Genomic DNA, 23,997 nt, shown 5'->3' with positions numbered 1-23,997 from the left:
GACATGTACGGATGTACATGCCCTTTCTGCTCTATAATTGTCATATACACGTATTTGCTTGTGCTTTTCTTGTCATGTCTTGTGTGCTTCTGTAATGTTCGTTGCGTAGCACCTTTGCGTTGATGTGCTTTTGACGTATTTGTTTTCAAGTTGTAACGTGTTTGTTTTTGTGTTGTGTCCCCGTCTCGTCAAGTGAATGTTGTGTCGTCTTGTCGTCATGTGAATGTTGTGTCCCCGTCTCGTCACGTGAATGTTGTGTTGTAGCTACGTGGAACACCTGGGGTCAGTGGAATAACCCTTGTCCTTCATGTGGTCTGAGCATCTTACGGACTTTCTCCCGAAGCAGAACATGTAACCAGGTGGCTGGTCAAGCATTTTGTACTGGTTCCAGCACTTCCACTGAAGTCCGAACTTGCAGCATTCCCAATTGCATAGGTATTTTGTCCTCGACATTTATTGCTTTCCACACCTATTTGACATACGGTGTTTTAGTAGGAATGAACCTTTACATGTTTGAAAGAATTACCTTCTTATCATACGACATCATTCAGAATCCAAAAGTAAAGGGAAATTGTGACTCTTTTACAGAAATTCTAAATCATAATACAATAGAACATGCTTTTGCAGGACAGAAACTATAACAAATTCACCAAATACATGATATACAAAGTCAATTCTTCAACTTAATCAAACCTGAAACGTTTGGTACAAGTCAAAATGGTGAATTGCATAAGACATAACTTTTGTCGCTGACGAGTAAAGTTATGAAATTTCCGCCAGATGCCTACCGCAAAACATTTTGAAGTTTCATGTATGACGCTTTGTGAAACCTGGATAGAAAAAAACAGGCTTAATTGGACTTCAACAGTTGTAAAATGTAAACTCCAAATTGCTGGAGTTTTTGGAATTTTGATCGACATGAAGGAAATTTTGACTACTGGAAAGAATATTTCATCCCCTTTGAGATGCAGCCTTGTGGAGAGATGTATGAAAGACTGGATCTTTATGCATGCATGTAATTATGAAACACATCAGACGATCTCACTTGTCACATTTATTTATAGCTCAATTTTATAAATTAGTTTAAAATTACATGGTTATTTGAGAGTTATTAAATGATATTAAATCATCGACATACCCGAACGTCATGTCCGAATTACTGCACTTTCATTTCGCCAACCAGAGCAGAGATTTTGATTCATATGCATAATGAACGAGATCCGCCCAAGATCATTTTGTGCCCCTGTGGGTGTCTACTTCTTGTCTAAAAGTTACCCCCTTTCCCCAAATGTACGTAAATGTTATCACTGATAGAAATCCAGCGCTTTACCTAATTCGCAGTAAACGTTAGCCCAGAATTGATCTCACTTTTTTTAGGAACCAGCCAAAACAACTCAATAATACATAACAAGTGGTTTCAATATCAAAACCTAAATGGGCACTGACTTTATAACAATTGTAAAGATTTAGGTTTACGGCTGATGACTTTACGTAGGGTAACAAAGGCTGGTAATTTTAGGAACTTGGGCAGCGTGGACCAGCTGGACCACGCCAAACTGTCCTACCTGTGGACCAGTCGGTACACAAAGACAGGTTACGAGGAACAGGGTGTGCAACAAACAACTTTCAACGGATCTCGACTGTCCAGGGTCAAACACTGACTCCAGATTAGATACCTGTTCAATTCCCGTATGTACAGGTACGTCTCTGGTGGACATGTACGGATTTATACATAGTATTACTGTTCCTGTTCTATAACTGTCATATATAAGTCTTCGCTTGTGTTTTTCTTGTGTTGTGTTGTGTCTTTCTGTGTGTAATTTTGTTAGACGACACCTTTGTGTTGATGTGTTTTTGACGTATTTGTTTTCAAGTTGTAACGTGTTTGTCTTTGTGTTGTGTCTCCGTCTCGTCATGTGAATGTTGTGTCGTCTTGTCGTCATGTGAATGTTGTGTCCCCGTCTCGTCACGTGAGTGTTGTGTTGTAGCTACGTGGAACACCTGGGGTCAGTGGAATAACCCTTGTCCCTCATGTGGTCTGAGCATCTTACGGACTTTCTCCCGAAGCAGAACATGTAACCAGGTGGCTGGACAAGCATTTTGTACTGGTTCCAGCACTTCCACTGAAGTCCGAACTTGCAGCATTCCCAATTGCATAGGTATTTTTGGCCTAATATTTCCTGCTTTCCCCGTCCATTCCAAATACCTTGATTCAGGAGAAATGGACCTGTATAAATAAATTGATACGTATCATGTACGTGTGTACAAACGCAGAATCTTATGTCCATCAATCATTGCAAACATCCATAAACCTCGCAACACAGATGTCTATAGAATTAAATGGTAAAATACGATTACCAATATTGCCTTTGTGATCAACTTCAGATTGCACATGCTTTCCCTTTTTTCACGAATTATCAAGAACAATACATTGAGCCTCCCAAAATAACCCTTGACTGTAAGAAAGGGAATTCTTGACAATTACACAAAACATGTGGCTTCAATATCAAAACTAAAACGGGCACTGAGTTTAGAACAGTTGAGTACAGATTTTGGTTTGAAGCTGCCAGCTTTTGCTGAGGGTAACACATGGTGGGAATTTCAGGAACCTGGGCAGCGTGGACGAGCTGGACCACGCCAAACTGTCCTAATTGTGGACCAGTCGGTACACAAAGACAGGTTACGAGGAACAGGGTGTGCAACAAACAACTTTCAACTGATCTCGACTGCGTAGGGTCAGGCATTGACTCGAGATTCGATACCTGTTCAATTCCCGTATGTACAGGTACGTCTCTGGTGGACATGTACAGATGTCTACATACCGATTCTGCTCTATTCCTGTCATATATAAGTGTTTTTCTTGTTTTATGTTGATGTGTTCCTGTGTAATGTCGTTGCATGACACCTTTGTGTTGATGTGTTTCTGACGTATTTGTTTTCAAGTTGTAACGTGTTTGTCTTTGTGCTGTGACGTCTTGTCGTCATGTCGTCATGTGAATGTTGTGTCGTCTTGTCGTCATGTGAATGTTTGTGTCCCCGTCTCGTCACGTGAATGTTGTGTTGTAGCTACCTGGAACACCTGGGGTCAGTGGAATAACCCTTGTCCTTCATGTGGTCTGAGCATCTTACGGACTTTCACCCGAAGCAGAACATGTAACCAGGTGGCTGGTCAAGCATTTTGTACTGGTTCAGGCACTTCCACTGAAGTCCGAACTTGCAGCATTCCCAATTGCATAGGTATTTTGACCTCGATAATTATTGCTTTCCACATACGCTTCAGATATGTTCATTTCGTAGAAATGAGCCTGTACATGTTTCTACTTGAAGGCATTTTTAAGAATTGCCTTAGTACCATACGAGATCATTTGATTGTCATTCAGAATCAAAAAACAAACTGAGATTTTGATTCTGTGCAGGAATTGTAAGCATAGTGCAATGCAGCGTTTGTGACACGACAGACACTACAGCAAATTCATGAGATACACCATATCGTTTTCATGCAAACCGGTTTTTAGTTTGAGTTGGTTAAACGTCTGTTTGTAAGCTACAGAAACGTGTGTTTTTTCTACCCTGCTTTTTTAATGGATAGCTCTCGCATGGTCTTGGATATACAATAATATCTGAGAAACTCATGCTCCATATCCTTAAAATCACTGCTAAAGGTTGAGGCAATGGTAGAAATTTGGCTATATTACAAGCATGTGTTTATGAAACACTCTGAAGCTACTGACGATCCGATGTGTTCACGAATACGTCAACGTATCCAGTCCCATGTGTTGCACGCGTCGTTAACATATGCTAGGTCACTTGTTTACCTTAAACAAACCAGAAAGGTATGGATCAAGTCAATATAGGGAATTGCATCCAACATCATTTTTGTCACTGATGCTTAAAATTTACTACACATGTCTACCATAAAACGTTTTGAAGCTTTATGTATGACGCTTTGTGAAATCTGGATAGAAAAAGCGTGCTTAATTGTACTTCAAAAGTCGTAAAATGTAAACTCCAAAGGCTGGAGCTTTTGGAATGTTGCTCCACGTGAAGGGAAAGTTGACTATTGGAAAGAATATATCCCTTTTGAGATGTAGCTTTGTGGAGAGACTTTTGACACCACTGATTTTTATGCATAGATGTAAATATGAAACTCATGAGGCGATCTCACTTGTCACCGTTATTTCTGTTTCTTGATCAAGTGATTATTGAACGGTGTTAGATGACCGATTTCCCCAAAACGTCCAGATAAACGTCTTGTCCAAATTACCTTGTTCTGATCTTGCTAACCCAAGCAGAGATTATGTTTCTTATTGTACAAAGAAAGAGATCCGCAATGAGGGTCCTCATTTTTTGGTGCTCCTGTAAATGTCCACTTCTTTCCTAAGAGTTACCCCCCTTCCTAAATGTGCGTACATGTTATATTGTCCTCGCAGTAAACGTCAGTTAACATTGGTTTTCATGTTTGAGGAATTTCCCCAAAACTTCGCATTTTGCCTCAAAAAGTCTCTCTTGACTTTTAGAAAAGGAATTAATGCCAATAACACATGACAAGTAGTTTTAATGTGAAAGCCGAAACGGGCACTGACTTTAAAACAGTTGAGTTTAGGTATACGTTTGAAGCCGATGGCTCCACATAGGTAAACACACGCTGGCTATTACAGGAACCTGGGCAGCGTGGACCAGCTGGACCACGCCAAGCTGTCCTACCTGTGGACCAGTCGGTACACAAAGACAGGTTACGAGGAACAGGGTGTGCAACAAACAACTTTCAACTGATCTCGACTGCGTAGGGTCAAACACTGACTCCAGATTAGATACCTGTTCAATTCCTGTATGTACAGGTACGTCTCTGGTGGACATGTACAGATGTCTACATACCGATTCTGCTCTATTCCTGTCGTATATAAGTGCTTTTCATGTTTTGTGTTGATGTGTTCCTGTGTAATGTCGTTGTATGACACCTTTGTGTTGATGTGTTTCTGACGTATTTGTGTTGTAACGTGTTTGTCTTGTCGTTATGTCGTCATGTGAATAATGTGTCGTCTTGCCGTCACGTGAATGTTGTGTTGTAGCTACCTGGAACACCTGGGGTCAGTGGAATAACCCTTGTCCTTCATGTGGTCTGAGCATCTTACGGACTTTCACCCGAAGCAGAACATGTAACCAGGTGGCTGGTCAAACATTTTGTACTGGTTCCAGCACTTCCACTGAAGTCCGAACTTGCAGCATTCCCAATTGCATAGGTATTTGACCTCGATAATTATTGCTTTCCTCATCCAGTTCAGATATTTTAGATTGATGTGGAATGCACATGTTCCTACGTACCCATTTCCACGAGTGAGTGAGTGAGTTTTGTTTAAAGCATAATACAAAACGTCATGTTTATGCAAGACTGACTGACTGACTGCGTTTAGTTTTACGCCGCTTTTAGCAATATTCCAGCAACATCACAGCGGTTATGCAAGACAATACCTAAAGCAAGTTCATCAGATTCAAGATGCTGTTTTTCGAGAAACTGCATTTCAGTACAAGTGGGTTTTACTGTCCCACTAGACTGTTCCGCAATGGACGCATCACTACTCATCCTTAAGCGTACCTCAATTCAAATAAAGTTTGTCTACAGAATACTGGTCACAAGGCAAACCAATATACCATATTGCATATACAGGACTTTGCTTGAAATGTTCACGTTAAATGACTTTGGCACTGGTTGTGATAGTTGAAATATTCACCTTCCAATAAAATGTCACTCAGAAGTGCAACACTGCTACTAAAGACTGGATTCATATTCTTGTGAAAAGAACAATGGATGAATTATTCTAGCAATTTCTAGCCATGTAAAATCTTGTATTTCCCAGGGACTTGGACACAGTGGAACAGCTGGGCGGCCACCGGGTGTCCATCCTGTAACCCTACCGGTACAACGAGCACAGGAACGTTCACCCGGTCCAGAACATGTAACAAGGCGCTTACAACAGATTTAGACTGCCCTGGTGCAGCCACAGACTCTAAAACAGACACATGCAACATTGCCACATGTCGAGGTGAGTGCGTTATACAGTGTGCGTTGTGTTTGTTGCAATTAAGGCTGTGGAGGTAGCCTCGAGGTTAAAGCGATCATTTGTCCCGCCGAAGTTCTGTGTTCCATTCCGAACATGGGTACATTTTGTGAAGCCCTTTTCTGGGCTGATATATTGCTATAAATCCAGAGTATGAGTCCTGTGGACTTGTGTAGGTACGGAACGGTGTATTCACGGATTGATGTAAATGAGTATATGGTGTATCATCAGGCACTGTAAAGAAGAAACCTTAAACAATGTAACACCTGGTAGCTCAGTTGTACAGCCAGTTTCATGAGGTACCACCAAGTGAATAAGAAATATTGCTTTAAAAGGTATTTGCGTCATCTCGGCATGTGAACGTAATGTGGAAGGACATCCAGAGGTAATACAGCTCTCAGACATTAATCGCCCCTATTTACTTTCAGATATGAAAGTGCCTTCGGACATGCCCTCAATATCAACGATATCAATGGTGTAGAATGTTTAGGACAAATGCTTCAGATAAGATTTAGGGCATGATTAAACACTGAAATAATTCCCAGTATTACAAGAATGGGGCACTGTGTACTATCTTGTTTTAGTTGGGAGCTGGACTGTGTGGTCATCATGGTCAGCCGGCAGCTGCCCAACCTGTGGGAACAATGTTAACACCGAACAGAATCGAACTCGAACCTGCTTTAGGGCCAATGTAGCCGATACAGAGTGTCCTGGAAGTACAAGTGAAACGCAAACCGTTCTCTGCCAGATTCCACAGTGCGAAGGTAATATAATGACCATGGCCTCAGTAGTTGCCAGGCAACCTCAGACTATCATCTGCAAATGACCATGTTTGGAAAATAGTCTAACTGTTCAGTGCAGTCCTGAATATGTTTTCAAAACCAAAAACTCATGAAGGTTCATGGCGCACTATGCTGCTTGCAATATTCTCAATGTCAATGTATGTACTGTTGTAGTTTGTGCTCGATCGTTAACTTGATGAGTGGCTTATTAACGTTATTTATGTTGTGATTTGTGTGGATGTGATTTACTTATGTTACCAAATGTGTTGATGTTGTGTTGTACTTGTCAGCAACCAAACTCGGTAGTACTTGTATCGTGTTGTGGTGTATGTTAGTGGTGTTGTACCGTCTTGTGTTGTAGCTACCTGGAACACCTGGAGCCCATGGGTGGATCCAGGTTGTCCATCGTGTGGTCTGGGAGTCACACGAACTGCCTCTCGAACCAGAACGTGTAATCAGCTGGCGGGCCTATCATTTTGCTCAGGGAGCAGTTTTAGCACCGAAGTCAGGAGTTGCAACATTCCCAACTGCATAGGTCTGAATATTCAACATCTGAGTCACCTAATTACTTGGGTGTCATCTTTCTCCCATATTCCATACTTTTTTCCACTTAAAGACTGTTTTTGCTCTGGTTTAGGTGATAGAAACATTTGCAAACGATTAACTACAAATGGTCGTTCTTTATTGATTGAATTATGATAAACAGTTCTGAATTGCATCAATGTTCCTGTTGAATAGGCTTCAGAAACAAAACACGAATCACTTGCTTAATACTTACTTTAAAACCCGCGTGATGTGAAACGCCTATAAACACCTAAAGAAGAAGATAATAAATAACAATTCCAGGAACCTGGACCGCGTGGACAAGCTGGAATGGACCTGCTTGCCCCACGTGTGGACCATCGGGGACCACACGATCAGTTTCCCGATCCAGGACTTGCAATAAAGTGAGATCGACTGATGCCAATTGTCCTGGACTAAGCACATCGTCTAGAACCGACCAATGTTCAATTCCCTTATGTACAGGTACAACTAAGTTTTGGCGATACCTTCTTTCATCAGCGCCCCGATTTACCGTGTCTAATCATCTTATTGTAAGTTAAAAAACCGTTACCAATGTTCTTGCTCTTCTGAGAATGCCTGTTCTTATGAATCTCCTAACCCCGAGTACAGTGTAAGGATTGTGTAACGTACAGTTCCTATCAGACGTGTTTGTTTTGTAGCCCCACTGTGTGTTAGTGTTGTGTAGCAATTGTTCGTGTCGTGTTGTAACTCGTATTAGAATAGTCGTGTTGGTGTTGTAGCCGCTATAGGAGGCATTGTGTTGTGTTGTGTTGTAGCTACCTGGAATACCTGGGGGGCATGGGTTGACCCGGGTTGTCCTTCATGTGGGCAGAACATCGTTCGAACTGCCATAAGAACCCGAACTTGTAACCAAGTTGCCGGACAAGCGTCTTGCATTGGTTCCAGTTTTTCCTCAGAAGTTAGGACTTGCACTATTTCCAACTGCCAAGGTTTGATATGTTTATAGTTTGTCTAATCTACCGACATAAATGTCAGAATGCTCTCTTGTCAAATGATAACTTCGAGTACAGCTATGGTCGCAAAGATTCTACGAACGATTGATTCGTACAAATCTCCAAGTTCCTACGGGTTCTGGAGTTCGCAGATATTCGAGGAAGGGGCATAATTTCTTATGGCCTTCTTACGGAGTTGGTACTTAAGGTAAAATAAGGTGCTTTTCTGTCGTACGTGCTTCGTAAGGGTTCATGGGATCTTCCTACGGGATACTTACGGACATCAACAGGGGTTTTCGAGGGGCGGCCGTAGAGATCTTGGTCGAAACCAGTTTACGAACTTACGAACGGTTACGAAAGTTGGATTCTCCTACATATGCCTTAAGAAGGCCATACGAAATGGTACAAAAACCGTTCGTACATCGTTCGCAGCTGTACTTGTAACCAATGCTTAACTTTCCTTTCTGCTTAAAGTCTCTTGTGACAACAGTTTTGATTAGATTGGGTTTGCAGTGGATAAACTATTCCTAAATCTCGGGTATTATTAGACTGCATAAAAAATAGAAAATATGATTCAATGACTGACTGATAAATGTCCTTGCTAAGTTACCTTTGTATATGTACATATACCACTACGCACAAGGTAAACATATTGGTCATGTTGGTACTGCACAATACCTTGGTGACAGGGTAGCAGTCTGGTGGTCACAGGCTGATTCGTCGGTAGGATGACATCTCTCTATTATAGGGACTTGGTGACAGTTGGTAAAGGCAATATAAACATTTCAGATGGTTTCTCAAGATGTCACAATTGTACAATGGTTTTAGCAGAAATTTCTACTAGATGTGGAAAGGGTTTTGTCGCTTCTATTCAATATCAAAACCAAAACGGGCGCTGACTTTAAAACAGTTGTATAGATTTCGGATTGAAGCTGATGACTTTACGGAGGGTAACGAATGGTGGAATTTCAGGAACCTGGGCAGCGTGGACCAGCTGGACCACTCCAAGCTGTCCTACCTGTGGACCAGTCGGTACACAAAGACAGGTTACGAGGAACAGGGTGTGCAACAAACAACTTTCAACTGATCTCGACTGCGTAGGGTCAACTACTGACTCCAGATTCGATACCTGTTCAATTCCCGTATGTACAGGTACGTCTCTGGTGGACATATACAGATGTATACATACTGATCCTGCTCTATAACTGTCATAGATGCATCATCGCTTGTTCTTTCTTGCAGTCGTGTGTTCCTGTGTAATTGTGTTGCGTGACACCGGAGTGTGGATATGCCTTTTGACGTATTTGTCTGAGACAACGTTTTAACAAAGTGCAGTATTTGTGTTGTGTCGTCTTGTCGTCATGTGAATGTTGTGTTGTAGCTACCTGGAACACCTGGAATCAGTGGAATAACCCTTGTCCTTCATGTGGTCTGAGCATCTCACGGACTTTCATCCGAACCAGAACATGTAACCAGGTGGCTGGTCAAGCATTTTGTACTGGTTCCAGCACTTCCACTGAAGTCCGAACTTGCAGCATTCCCAATTGCATAGGTATTTTGACCTTGACATTTACTGTCATCTGCTCAGAAAACGTATTTCACTCTCCTTCAGATATGGAAACGAACTGATTTTTATATTCTGTGCATAAAAAGTAAAGCATAATACAATACGTCATGTTTATGCAAGACAGACCCTGAAGCAAATTCATCAGCTTCAACAAACTGCATTTCATGTTGAGTTGGTTATACCGTCCCAAAGTGAAAAAGTAGGTGGTCAGCACTGGACGCATCATTACTCAGCCTTAAGTGGCCCTTAATTCGAATAAAGTTTGTGGACTGAATGCTGGTCACAAGGAAACCAGGACCTGATTTTGTTTTCTTGAATTTTTTACCTACCTGAAGTTTTGATTTGTTTTAATGAATTTGGCACTGGTTATAATAGTTGAAAGTTTCACCTTCCAATAAGAACACAAACTGTTGTGAAACTAAAACAACTGGAATTATTTATTAGGTAAAAAGAACATTGGGTGAATTGATCTAGCAATATCTTGCCTAATATATATGGCCTAGTAGGTCCCAGTAAAATAGCCGACTGCTGTCAGAAGCTGGGTATACAGCGTAGTTTTGGTAAACCTCGTCATGTACAATCTGGTCCTTTTTAGGGACTTGGACACAGTGGAACAGCTGGGCGGCCACCGGGTGTCCATCCTGTAACCCTACCGGTACAACGAGCACAGGAACGTTCACCCGGTCCAGAACATGTAACAAGGCGCTTACAACAGATTTAGACTGCCCTGGTGCAGCCACAGACACTAAAACAGACACATGCAACATTGCCACATGTCGAGGTGAGTGGAACTCTGAAGACTCTTGATGTTTGGTGGGAATATTTTCAAACTTTATTTTATTTTGTCTTTGATGTTTTTATGTGCACATAGATGTCACCTGAGTTTAGGTCAGCTTTTACACCACATCTAGGGTAGTTTGTGTAGACTCACCTCTCAATAGAACCGGTAACTTCCGCTCTGTCAGTAAGGGAGAAATGAGGGGTGGGCGTGGGGCTGGGGGTGGGGGTGGGGATTGGGTTATCCCTAAAATATGTCTCTTCGACAATTACGACTAGATGAACACGTCTGAATACAGAGCCTGCTCTTAAACAATAAAGTCGCCTGGACTGAAAAACATAACATACAGGTACTTGACCTAAAGAGTAACTTGACTGACGATAATGTAAAGATGTTTGACCTCAACTTGTAATCAAGGGAAATTAGTTTATCTCGGAATACTAAAAATATAACAGCCAAGCTAATACCTTTAGCTAAGTAACACTAGAAGTAACCAAGTACAAGATAGAAATATCCCTTCAAATTTCGACCTGTTCAGCCAGTAACAATACGACCGGTAACCCTCTGGCGATAGTTGTCCTTGAAAGTACAAAGGTTATTGTACCCGTGGCACTGACGTAAGAGATGAATACCCTGCGCTAGCAGGATATCCCTAATGCCCCAGGGAATAACCAGGATTATATAACTTGTATCAAAACAATGCATCATGAAAGCATGCTATTAACTTCTGTACACAATTAATGGACGACAAATTCCCCAAATTGGTATCAAGGTGCCGAGCTGTTCCAGACACGTCCTTAGACCGGCTGGTTGGATGGTTTGGTTGTCTACCTCCGCACTCAGCAATATTCAAGCTATATGGCGGCGGTCTGTAAATAATCGAGTCTGGACGAGACACTCAACAGAATGAGCATCAATCTCCGTAATTGGGATGCGGTGACATGTGTCAACCGAGTCAGCGAGCATGACCACCCGATCCCGTTAGTCTCCCCTTACGACAAGCATCTGTTACTGAAGATCAGTTCTAACCCGGATCTTAACGGCTCGCATCATTCGAGTTACAGTGAGGGTTATTACTGTAGTTAGCATACTAAGGGTGTTCAAGATGGCGTAATGTACTGAGCTCTCTTTTAGTTGGGACATGGACAACATGGACAACTTGGGCAACTGGAAACTGTCCCACCTGCGGGGTCAATATTAACACCCAACAGACTCGAACTCGAACCTGCTCCAAGACAGATCCCACTGTCGACGATTGTAATGGAACTACAGTTGATACTCGAACAGTCCTTTGTCAGATTCAACCATGTCAAGGTAGTTGTCGTTTGTTTTCAGAGTTCGACAACCATACGTATGCTCGTTAGATTCATCATGGCGCTAAGCCTCTCAGGCCTGCATCAATGTTTCCCTTAGACCAATCTAACATGACGTAGTATAACTCGGTTCCAAGCGGTGACAAGCCGAACGTACCGAAAAACACCTATCTGGTTGCAAAATAGCACAGTAGGTTTGACATATGGTGCACATACAATTTGTTACCTTACGTATTTATTAGCTGAACATTGAAGTTATGTTTGTGTTTTTTTTTTGTAGAGGTGTTTGGTTCCTGTAGACTGCGTATCGTCTTGCACTTATAATATGATATGTTGATATTATGTTGCATCTTGCTAGTTTCGTGTGTGTTGTGCTTTCTGTTGTCATGATAACGGTGTTGTAGCTCTCTCCATTAGAAGTGTTATCGTGTTACATTGGAGCCCTGTTGTAGCTCCGATGTAACTGTTGATGCTGTGTTCCAGCTTCCTGGAACCAGTGGAGTCAGTGGTCTACCCCGAGCTGTCCTTCCTGTGGTCTCAACATCAACCGGACTGTCAGTCGAACCAGGACATGTAACCAGCTGGCGGGTCAAACATTCTGCACGGGGTCCAGCTTCATGACCGCTGTTAGGACGTGCAATATTCCCAATTGCATAGGTTTGAACATTCGATATTTTAGCAATTCTGGTCATACAAACGCCAGTGTTTCCCACAGTTTGCTGTTAGTAGAATAACCCTGCAGTGGTTTAGGATAGAGATGTAACAGCAAATGGGGCGGTGGGGTAGCCTAATGGGTAAAGCGTTAGCTCGTCACGCCGAAGACCCGGGTTCGAATCCCCACATGGGTACAATGTGTGAAGCCCATTTTCTGGTGTCCCCCGCCGTGATGTTGCTGGAATATTGCTAAAAGTGGCGTAAAACCAAACTCAGTCAGTCAGTCAGTGTAACAGCAAATGATCAACTACACTGACTCGGAAATCAGAACTTGTAGCGTTAACTTATTTGGATCTCGTTATTGATCCATCCATCCATCCATACCTATGTACATGTGCAGATATGTATGTAGGTATGGTAGGAACAATGCTAACCTCCATACATGTCTTTGTACAGGGATGCGATGTTCCTCCCTGTCGAGCTGATCGGCATGTTTTACCTGAACATTGGGACTGGACTTATAAACACTTTGTACCTTCGTAAAGTCACGTTTAATTGTTGAAGAAATTAGTGATAGTGATAGATTACTTAATATGTCAGTCATGTTGTATGCGTTGTGCAGTGGGTAACACACACTGGCATTTCAGGAACCTGGGCAGCGTGGACCTCCTGGACTACGCCAAACTGTCCTACCTGTGGATCAGTTGGCACTCAAAGACAGGTTACCAGGAACAGGGTGTGCAACAAACAACTTTCAACTGATGTCAACTGTCCAGGGTCAACCACTGACTCGAGGTTCGATACCTGTTCAATTCCCGTATGTACAGGTACGTCTCATTGGGACAGGAACGGGTATGTACATATGCTGGCACCAGATCAATGTGCGGCTGAATTTGTTTCAAGAGTATGTAATGTACAATATCCTATAAGTGTGCTTCTAGATGTGTGTTCGTTTGTGTTAAAGTTGTAAAACCAATCTGTGAATGTGCTTTTGATGTTTATGTTTATTGTTTTGTTGTGTTTGTGTTGTGTTGTGTAGTCTGGTCACGTGATTGTTGTGTTGTAGCTACCTGGAACACCTGGAACTCATGGTCGGATCCAGGTTGTCCATCTTGTGGTGTGGGAGTCACACGAACTGCCTCTCGAACCAGAACATGTAACCAGGTGTTTGGCCAAACATTCTGCCCAGGATCAAGTTTTGAGCAGCAAATTAGAACTTGCAACGTTGCCAACTGTATAGGTACTTTGACATGGTTATTACCTTTTTACAACACACATGTGAATAAGATTGAATTTGTAATGAACGTACACCTGAGCCAAGGTTATGTACTCCCCGTGTACAAGACGAATTCTGAAGTAATACGGTGAATGAACATTGGTGGTGTATTATTATTCAAGGTATTATCATTTGGTGGTGTAGGATATTAATTATTTCTGGTGTTAAATTTATGCAGGATATGAACATTCTGCGGTGTATAAAAACTTTGAGGTGTATAATACTTGCAGGGTATAAATGTTTTGTGGTGTATAAACATGGAGGGTATTAATGTTTTGTGGTGTATAAACATGCAAGGTATTCATGTTTTGTGGTGTATAAACATGCAGGGTATTAATATTTGTTGTGCATAAACTTGCAGGGTATTAATATTTTTTGTGCATAAACTTGCAGGGTATTAATGTTTTGTGGTGTATAAACATGCAGGGTATTACTGTTTTGTGGTGTATAAATATGCAGGGTATTAATGTTTTGTGGTGTATAAACATGGAGGGTATTAATGTTTTGTGGTGTATAAATATGCAGGGTATTAATGTTTTGTGGTGTATAAACATGCAGGGTATTAATATTTGTTGTGCATAAACTTGCAGGGTATTAATGTTTTGTGGTGTATAAACTTGCAGAGTATTACTGTTTTGTGGTGTATAAATATGCAGGGTATTAATGTTTTGTGGTGTATAAACATGCAGGGTATTAATATTTGTTGTGCATAAACTTGCAAGGTATTTATGTTTTGTGGTGTATAAACATGCAGGGTATGTATGTTTTGTGGTGTATAAACATGCAGGGTATTAATGTTTTGTGGTGTATAAACATGGAGGGTATTAATGTTTTGTGGTGTATAAACATGCAAGGTATTCATGTTTTGTGGTGTATAAACATGCAGGGTATTAATATTTGTTGTGCATAAACTTGCAGGGTATTTATGTTTTGTGGTGTTTAAATATGGAGGGTATTACTGTTTTGTGGTGTATAAACTTGCAGGGTATTAATGTTTTGTGGTGTATAAACATGCAGGGTATTAATGTTTTGTGGTGTATAAACATGCAGGGTATTACTGTTTTGTGGTGTATAAACATGCAGGGTACTTGTGTTTTGTAGTGTATAAACATGCAGGGTATTCATGTTTTGTGGTGTATAAACTTGCAGGGTATTAATGTTTTGTGGTGTATAAACTTGCAGGGTATTAATGTTTTGTGGTGTATAAACATGCAGGGTATTCATGTTTTGTGGTGTATAAACATGCAAGGTATTCATGTTTTGTGGTCGCTTGTGCCACTTCGGAGACCCCTGTGTAGAAGCTTGTATTAGGAGGTCACCGGCTTGAATGAGTGGTCAGTTTATGCTAGTGACGTATCCCAGATGCGTAGATGGAAGCCCTTGTCAATCACCGGATTGCCTTGTTCTGACTAGGTTATATACAGATCGACTACATATGAATGGGACATCAATGAGTGTAGCGTTAAACCATAACATTGATGCAAGCAAAAACAACGTGAAGTAACCGAACTGCTATACAAACCATCCCCATGTATTTCCCCAGGAACCTGGTCTGCATGGACGGCATGGAAGCTGCCCAACTGCCCTTCCTGTGGACCAGTCAACACCGTGAGACAGGTCAGCAGAACACGAGTGTGCAACAAAGCCTCGCCAACGCACTCAAACTGCGCAGGAAATAACATTGAGTACAGAAATGATGCGTGCAACATACCAACCTGTACAGGTATAACTGTTACTTCGAACTCTTAAAGATCAGGGCCTAGATTTTCGAAGCTCTCTTAGCGCTAAGATAGTTGTAAGTTAATGTTAATGTATGGTACTTACGACTATCTTAGCGCTAAGAGAGCTTCGAAAATCTAAGCCCTGGGGTAGAACTGGTCTTAAGCAACCCATGCATGTAAGAGGCGACTGACGGGACCGGGTGGTCAGGATCGCTGACTTGGTTGACACATCGTATCCCAATTGCTTAGAGCGATGCTGATGATGTTGATCACTGGATTGTCTGGTCCAGACTCAATAATTACAGACGACTGACATATACCCGGAATATTGCTGAGCGCGGCGTTAAACAACAACCCATCCAACCAACTACTTCTTCTAGGTCAAATTTTCAACTTTGTACAGGTGTATTAATTAATTAATCAATCATGAACTCAAAAGGAACGAATGAAAAGAACTAAAAGACTTGGAACCCATGTCACATTCTCATCACCATTAAAGCAATGCTTGAACATAGACTGACTATTGTTTCCTTTGTTACAGATATTCCAGGTAAGAGCTCGATCAGTGATCACGGAGCCAACAGATGAGTATGGGCCGGTAAAAACAGTTTAACTTGAGGTGGGATTAGTAAGTCCACCCTGGTCTCCCGTCGTTATATCAATGGATTATAGCTAAATCCTCATTTTCATTACTGCTATCTTAAAATGTTTCTTGTCTAGTATTAACAAGAATAATCTTTCAAGCTCTGTCCTTTTATAAGTGTAGGTAAAGCCCGGTATTTATTTTGCTGTCATTGAACCTCAGGTTTGTGCGCCAACGTCATGAATGTCAGTGGCGTCGGGTACCGCTACCACCCCAAAGACTGCGACAAGTACGTCCAGTGCTACTTCAACCCCAACGGCGAGGTTACAGCCGTGTACCGCACATGTCCATTTGGTCACTACTGGTCACAAGCGACCATGAGATGTGACCACTCCTGGAAGGTCACCTGTCCACACGGTAAGTGTATTAGACATCATTATTGATACGTACAATCAATACGTACAATACGTACAATATCACATTCAGACAATTGCATGTCCAGTTTGACTGTTGGATGCATTCGAGATTTTGGAGACTGATTTTGTTGGGCATCTACATCAGGTTATTTAAGTGCGTTTTCACTGTTTCAAAAACACATTTGAATCAGTATTTAAACCTGTAATATGCATTATTCAAACAGAACAGAAGTTTGTATTATTGATTTTAAAATGAAATTGAATGTTTTTGCTGATTTAATATAACCAGTTTGAAAAATACAATATGAAAACAGTGAATTCTATATACATTCTTTTATAACATGGATCACGAGAAACAAATCTTAATGGCCAACATATCAATTTTAAATGTGCCAACTTACCCCAGTCGTCCTTCAAGATCATTGGCAGTGAAAGGTTCTACTTTCAGTTTGCATTCTTCTTTCAATGTGCTCGCAATTCTTTCTTTAACACAGACACGACCACTAGCAACTAATATCCCTTGCAGTTTGGGGAATGTTTAGTTGTAGTCCGAGTATCATCTATGTTTCCTGAATAGTAGCTAAGTCAGTCGGTATAATATTGATGAAGCAGTGTCCCTTATGTCCTCAGTGTGTCAGTACATGTCTTGGATATGTTACCAGAGAGGTGCAACGACACATGTGTGACGACATACAACATGGAGGGCAGTTGCCGTGCCTACTGGTCATGTGACAAGGGCAAGTCCCAGGCTGAGTGTTGTGCTGTGGGCTTCCGGTACGTGCCAGGAAAAGGCTGCTTCCCGGACCTGTATTGTCGAGATCCCTGCCCCACGCCTTGCACGCCGGCTGGTAAGTGTTACACAACCCAGGGGAGATAATATATTTCCCGTCTTCGACGCGGGTTGCTCTTGCTCAGTTGTTAGACTTCCTCATTGATAACATCTTTGTGAAATTTGGGGGTAAACCATGTCGCCAAGAAGTAGGCATCCCCATGGGCACCACTTGTGCTCGCCTCCTTGCGGATCTGTTTCTTTATGTGTATGAATAGGAATTTCTGCCTGAGTTGGCAAAATCAAGACAAGGTAATTTGGCCAAGAAATTTAACTTGAGCTTCCGAAACATCGATGATTTAATATCGTTCAATAACCATCAAATCGCCAATTGCCTTCCAATGATTTACCCACCTGAATTTAAAATTAAGGAGACCACCTCAGCTGTTTCATATTTAGATCTATTCCTAATGATTCAGAGTGACAACAAACTCTCCACAAGGCTGTATGACAAAAGGGATAGTCAACTTCCCTTTCATGTCGAGCAATATTCCAAAAGCTCCATCCTTTGGTGTATATATTTCACAGCTTTTGCGGTAATAATAATAATGATAATAATAATCTACTTATATAGCGCCGAGTTCCAGCTAGGCTGCTCACAGGCGCTTGTGCAGTTCAGTCTATTTCATTTCAAATATACAGTATAGATGTGTCTTTGGATGTTTTCGAAAAGTTTGTAGACTTGGAGCGGATTTTAGCGACATAAGGAGGTTGTTCCATAGCATGGGAGCTGCACATTAAAAGCAGCGGTCCCCGTAATTGGTCCTGGATGGTCTGGTGATAAGCAGATCTTTATCTTGTGATCTAAGGGTTCTTGTTGGTCTATGGTTGTTAAGAAGAGATGACAAGTAAGATGGAGCAGGGTTGGTCTTCAGGCACTTGTAGATAATGGTGAACACCTTGAATTGTATGCGTCTAGCAACAGGTAGCCAATGCAGTTCTCTTAACCTGGGGGTAATGTGGCCTCTTCGAGAACAACGAGTTATTATCCTGGCGGCCGTGTTTTGTATAACCTGGAGTCGATGAACCAGGGAAGCTGTTATCCCATAAAAAAGTGAATTGGCATAGTCAAGGCGAGATATGACTGTTGCTTGAGTGAGAGTTTTGGCGGTTTCATCTGAAAGATATCGTCTTAGTTATCTGATGAAGATGGTAATGAGAAGACTGGCACATATGGGTGACCTGCTTGTTCATGGTCATGTGGGAGTCGAAAACAACTCCTAGATTCTTCACAACCGAGCGTGCTCTTTTTATCAAGATTTCAAAAAGTGTCATGTCACTCTTGCTCAGAAGCTGCTTGGTCAAGGTTACAACATTCAAGGATACATCTTCGCGAACACCTGGTGTCTTCGGAATGTTTTAACTGATTTAGATATTTGATGTGGACAACTCAGTATAGCGTAACTTGCCACTGGGAAGGGTGGTAACGTATGGTAAGAAAATCAAGTTTAATAATTGACCATGTACAGTACTTACTGTGTATCAACTCCACAAACCAATACACGAACGTACACTGGGTATCCAGGGCATGAAGTGCCATCTGTACATACAGGGTTGATGAAATGACGGGGTTATGTTACAGAGACGTGCGACAAAGCCCCCGTATGGGATAACTCTCAGAACTACAAAATGAGCGTTGGATTTCTTGGATGGATGGACACCAGCTGCATCCCTGGTGCCTACTTTGACATCCTCGAATGCGGCTGCAACGTGCGCAAGAATGACAGTAAGTCATCGTCTCGTCATGTTACCATCAGTGCTGCTCAGACAGTAACGTCAAACTGAGAAGTTGATATCTAAAATTATACCACTTATTTTCAATAATAGATTGATGTTGACTATACCGATAGCCCATTGTATTCATTAATAACCTTTTTTGTATGCACTTACGTTCATAAATTGTATCTATTAGCAATATTCTGTCACATTCCCAACTGTGGCTCTTTCTGTTACCGTTCACCACATACAAGGTACCGTTCTGTGAACATTTTGCTTTCCACACACCAAGTGTCTGTTATGTTGATCTGCAGCTTGCAAGCCAGAGTTTTCGCTGACATTTAACAACCAGAACGCGACTCAAGGAGACATGCTGACCCTTGACACAGTGAACGTTACCAACGGCGTCGCCGCCTTTACTGGGCTAGGCAAGATGGTGGCTGACGTGAAGCTGGCGGAGGCCGGTGTGAGCTGCCCAGTTGTACTCAGATTTAGGTACAGAGAAAACGGAAGTCGCGGGAGACAGGTGCTCGCCAGCAGCAGCGACTGTCGCCATGGCAACACAATGATCATTGCCATTCACAACTCCACCCTGACCTTTGAACTGACGTCGTGGTATGGGACGCTTCTAAGCATGCCTCTATCGACGATGGTACGTACTTATCTCAACAGGAGTGGATATTTTGACTGTTCCATTTCCTCGCAATGAGTCACACTGCGAGCTTTACAGAAAATGAACGACTAAATTTACCAATGTAGAAGCTAGATATTTGCTTGTAACAGCCCGAAAGGCTAACAATCACTGCTCTTAATGCCAATGAACCATTACGTAAAGGTCTCTTATAATGACTTGAGGATTGCTGCTTGTGACGTATGTCGCTGATGGCTCGCTATGTGACGTAGACATTTGTTTCATGATTTTCACGAATATTGTAACTGGTGAAATTGACGGATTATGGTTACAACTTCAGGGTCTGGAAGCGTCGACATGGAAAGACGTCACCCTCATGTATAACGGCAAGGTCCTGACAGGGGTCATCAGGCAGGGCAACTACAGAGTCATGAGCCAGCTGTTTGGTAAGTGGTAGTTGCAGCTGTTTGGTAAGTGGTAGTTGCAGCTGTTTGGTAAGTGGTAGTTGCAGCTGTTTGGTAAGTGGTACTTGGAGCTGTTTGGTAAATAGTAGTTGCAGCTGTTTGGTAAGTGGTAGTTGCAGCTGTTTGGTAAGTGGAAGTAACACCTATATGGTGCGTGGAGTTGATGTAGCCGTTTGGTAAATTGACTAGAAACAGCTGTTTGTAAGTGGACTATTACAGCTGTTAGTAAGTGGAACTTATACAGCTGTTTTTGGTAAGGATGTTACCTAGGCACTTATAAATCCCGTAAGTGAAATAATTTTTATATCCGCAAATATGACACATGTGTCCGGATATGAATATGTGTCAGGCCAAAGTGACGTATGAATAGACGGTGCATTTAATTTATGGTGCACATCATACCCTGTAAAAGTAACAACGTTTGTATTTTCTATGCGATAAATAGTATCATGTTACTTGTATGATCAATACTTCAGACTTCTAGTAGACTTCTACATTCGTGAACAAGGGGCACATATCACGACAGGTTTGACTGTAATATCTACCCCGATAAAGTTGTAAATCCAGAAGCAGGTGTCAAAACGTCAGTAGAAATTCCCTAAAATGTATATTCATCAGTCTTGGATTTGGGGAACTTGGGACCAGACAAATGATAGTTGCATTTACACATGAGAATATCTTCACATCGTTTAGATTCCGGGGTATCAGTGTCACTGTCATATTTATAGAGTCCCTATTGTTATCTGCAGCGCCCAAGGTGAACGTGGCAGCGTGCGGCTTGACCTTCGGGTCCGACGGTTCTGTGCTGACAGCGTACGATGGTCAGATGGATGAGGTAGGTCGCCCAGTGACGACATCACTACGTCAGCTGCACGACTACATGCAGCGTTTAAATCTGTGAACTGTAGTGGAGGAATTGTCTCAGTGCTAAGATCGGACCGTGCAAGAAGACAATGGTCAATAATGTTCGTGTTGCTCAATAATGAAGTGCTCGTCTGCCTCAAGTCATTTGCAATATTCGCCCTATAGTGGAGGCCATATTTACTGAACGACTGACTGACTGAGTTTGGTTTTACGCCGCTTTTAGCAATATTCCAGCAACATCACGGCGGGGGACACCAGAAATGGGCTTCACACATTGTACCCATGTGGGGATTCGAACCCGGGTCTTCGGCGTGACGAGCCAACGCTTTAACCACTAGGCTACCCCACCGCCCCTTTACTGAAATGCATATTGAATTCGTTATTACACGTGGTAATAATAGCAGTGTTGCGATACAAGATGTATATTAGACGCATTACCTCTTTAGCCACATGGAATATGTTTCGGAGTCTTGGGAATGACGGATTTCTAAGTAACGTCATAACATTTGGATAAAAGGAAATTTAATGCATGATACTTAATCATACTCTCGTTTTCAGATCAACGTGTACAAGTGTGACCCAGGCAACCTGTATTGAGGGAACCACTGAGCTTGTCCAGTCTACACAATCTATGTACAGTTCCTTCATGCCATTAACATGAATACCTGTAGTCTACAACTGCCGTTTGAAGTCAATAATCTAGTGTGATCTCTGCTAGTGCCATATTGTAAACTGCGTGGAAACGTTATGTGTGATGTTTTACTGTTTTCTTGCAAGCATGTATCTTGTTAAATATTTCAGTCCTGCCAACGTTTTACTTGTCTGTGTTTAGCTAACTGCACCTGTTTCCATGTATGCAACATTAATATATTGTCGGTGTATCACTGGAGTTCTCTCGCCTTTAAATAATAACTTCAGTTGACAGTGTTTATAAGATTGATATTGTATTGAAATCTCGGCTAGCTCCTTGCCACAATTGTATCGCTATGTTTTACTAGTAGACTATATTCATGACAACAAGATTATTTCTCGCAACTGAAAATAATCCTTTCCTGATGCAGTTGACACAAGAAACAAATGTTTCCATTGTTATGCAAACTATAAACTGAATGTTCTACAATGTGGTTATGAATTACTGTTAAATTATTACCACTTTGTTATATATGAATATTGATGTTATTTACACCTCACTTACATTCCCACTCATTGGTCAGAGTATACAGAACCTAACCCACTAAAGATTTCATCGTTGTCATCAACTGGAAAAATATTGTCTTAGTTGAGATTTTGTTAATTTCATTATTTTTCAGAAAAGAAACGTAAAAGTTATTATAATTTGTGTTTAATATTGATATGGTATATATTTCAAATTTGGACATAAATAATGCATAATAAAAACTTCCGCACTGTTTCCTGGGTTGTGTTTGAATCTTTGCATGCAATGTTACACGTGAAAAAAAAGCGACAAAAGCAGAGTCGATTGTACAATTGTGACTATATCAAGAGCAGATATTTGTTTCAGCAGTATTACAGCTGTATGATGTTTGTAAATAAATGGGGTCTGAAATATTCGGCAAATATGTGAGTGGAGCGATTATCTTTCACTGATCCAATAAAATGATTTTACTAATATTTGACCGTTTACGCTAAGTGGAACCTTCGACAGATAAACAAACACTAGATCGATGTTCCTGCTGGTGGACTGAGGTTTCTGAGTTTCATCATAGCTCATTAGTTAGAACCAAGTATGCTCAGTTAGTAAGATAAAAATGAAATGTTTTGGGTGGGACATTAGAACTCACCAATCCCATCCGCCCACCCCACCCTGGTGTCACTTCGTTTGTGGATCATTTGCCATCACTGATTTCCACAATCCTCTTATACCTCTTCTCTGCTATTTTGCTTTCGTCATTATGATTTTGTGGAATCCGTTTGAACAGGATCCATAAAGTTCAGGATGAGAAATGACCTCCAGCAACCCAGTCTTGGCGACGACTAACAGGTCGGGTAGTCATGATCGCTGAGGCATTCATACATCAAACTTACATATCATGACTTTCTGTTACATAAGCTGACTAAGAAAAGCGTGGTATTAAACCCCGATGGGAATAAATTGGGAATAAATCTCATTTAAGTTACCACAGACGGTTTATCATAATCATAAAAATATCAGCAGAATGTAGGGTCAACTGAACGATTCCGACTATAATCACACGTATATGTGTGATAAACCATATGTACTGTACGATTGACTTATTTATTGCATTTCACACCACATATACTCAAATACCATGTATATTCAACACAAAATTAACCTTGAAATTTTGGAACTTATTCTAAACATATTGCATTGTGCTGAACAAAACATCAATCATACGAGTGAAGTAACTCTGAAATGCTGTCTTCTCTAAAGTTTAAGTTCTATATTCATATAAAACATATATTTTTAATGAACCATTTTAGTTCACCCACATGTACTCAATATGAAACTACATACTTACGGCGCACACTTCCCTATTTGCAAACATAACTTTGAAATGTAAAACTTTGTGAATAGTAATACAAATTTGAATGCATTTCATAAAACTTCAAACACGGCGTGTATATTTAAAACATTAAAGTTTTCTGCATTTTTTAACCTTGTTTGAATTTTATGGTTTAACGATCACATTAGTAGTAATGAAGACCCTCTAAAGTATCATCAATAAATATATGACAGTATTTGGTGAATGCATTACAAGAATTTGATCAATAGTAGGTGTTTTCAGTGCACACACAGGCTGAAAGGCCTCACGGTTTGTTTGCTTGTTTGCTGCCTGTGGCCTAGTCT

The 23,997-nt window shown here is 41.3% G+C and overlaps 1 protein-coding gene across 1 annotated transcript; it reads left to right on the top strand.

The window, feature by feature from the left end:
* Positions 1 to 3: 3 nt before the first annotated feature.
* LOC124254098 (SCO-spondin-like) lies at positions 4 to 22,578 on the top strand. Its single transcript, XM_046687971.1, has 25 exons — positions 4 to 13; positions 265 to 435; positions 1,520 to 1,699; positions 1,989 to 2,159; positions 5,856 to 6,041; positions 6,641 to 6,820; positions 7,200 to 7,373; positions 7,685 to 7,864; positions 8,179 to 8,352; positions 9,328 to 9,507; positions 9,737 to 9,907; positions 10,518 to 10,703; positions 11,835 to 12,014; positions 12,497 to 12,670; positions 13,315 to 13,494; positions 13,734 to 13,907; positions 15,487 to 15,666; positions 16,206 to 16,214; positions 16,470 to 16,664; positions 17,326 to 17,511; positions 19,075 to 19,218; positions 19,523 to 19,860; positions 20,180 to 20,285; positions 21,053 to 21,138; positions 21,726 to 22,578. The coding sequence occupies exons 1-25, from the start codon at positions 4 to 6 to the stop codon at positions 21,762 to 21,764; spliced, it is 3,954 nt and encodes a 1,317-aa protein (XP_046543927.1). The 3' UTR covers positions 21,765 to 22,578.
* The last annotated feature ends 1,419 nt before the right edge of the window (positions 22,579 to 23,997 follow it).

This window comes from Haliotis rubra, unplaced genomic scaffold (assembly GCF_003918875.1).
Source record: "Haliotis rubra isolate DU_JTF1 unplaced genomic scaffold, ASM391887v1 Scf563, whole genome shotgun sequence".
NCBI lineage: Eukaryota > Metazoa > Mollusca > Gastropoda > Lepetellida > Haliotidae > Haliotis > Haliotis rubra.
This window is presented reverse-complemented; position numbering and strand designations above follow the sequence as displayed.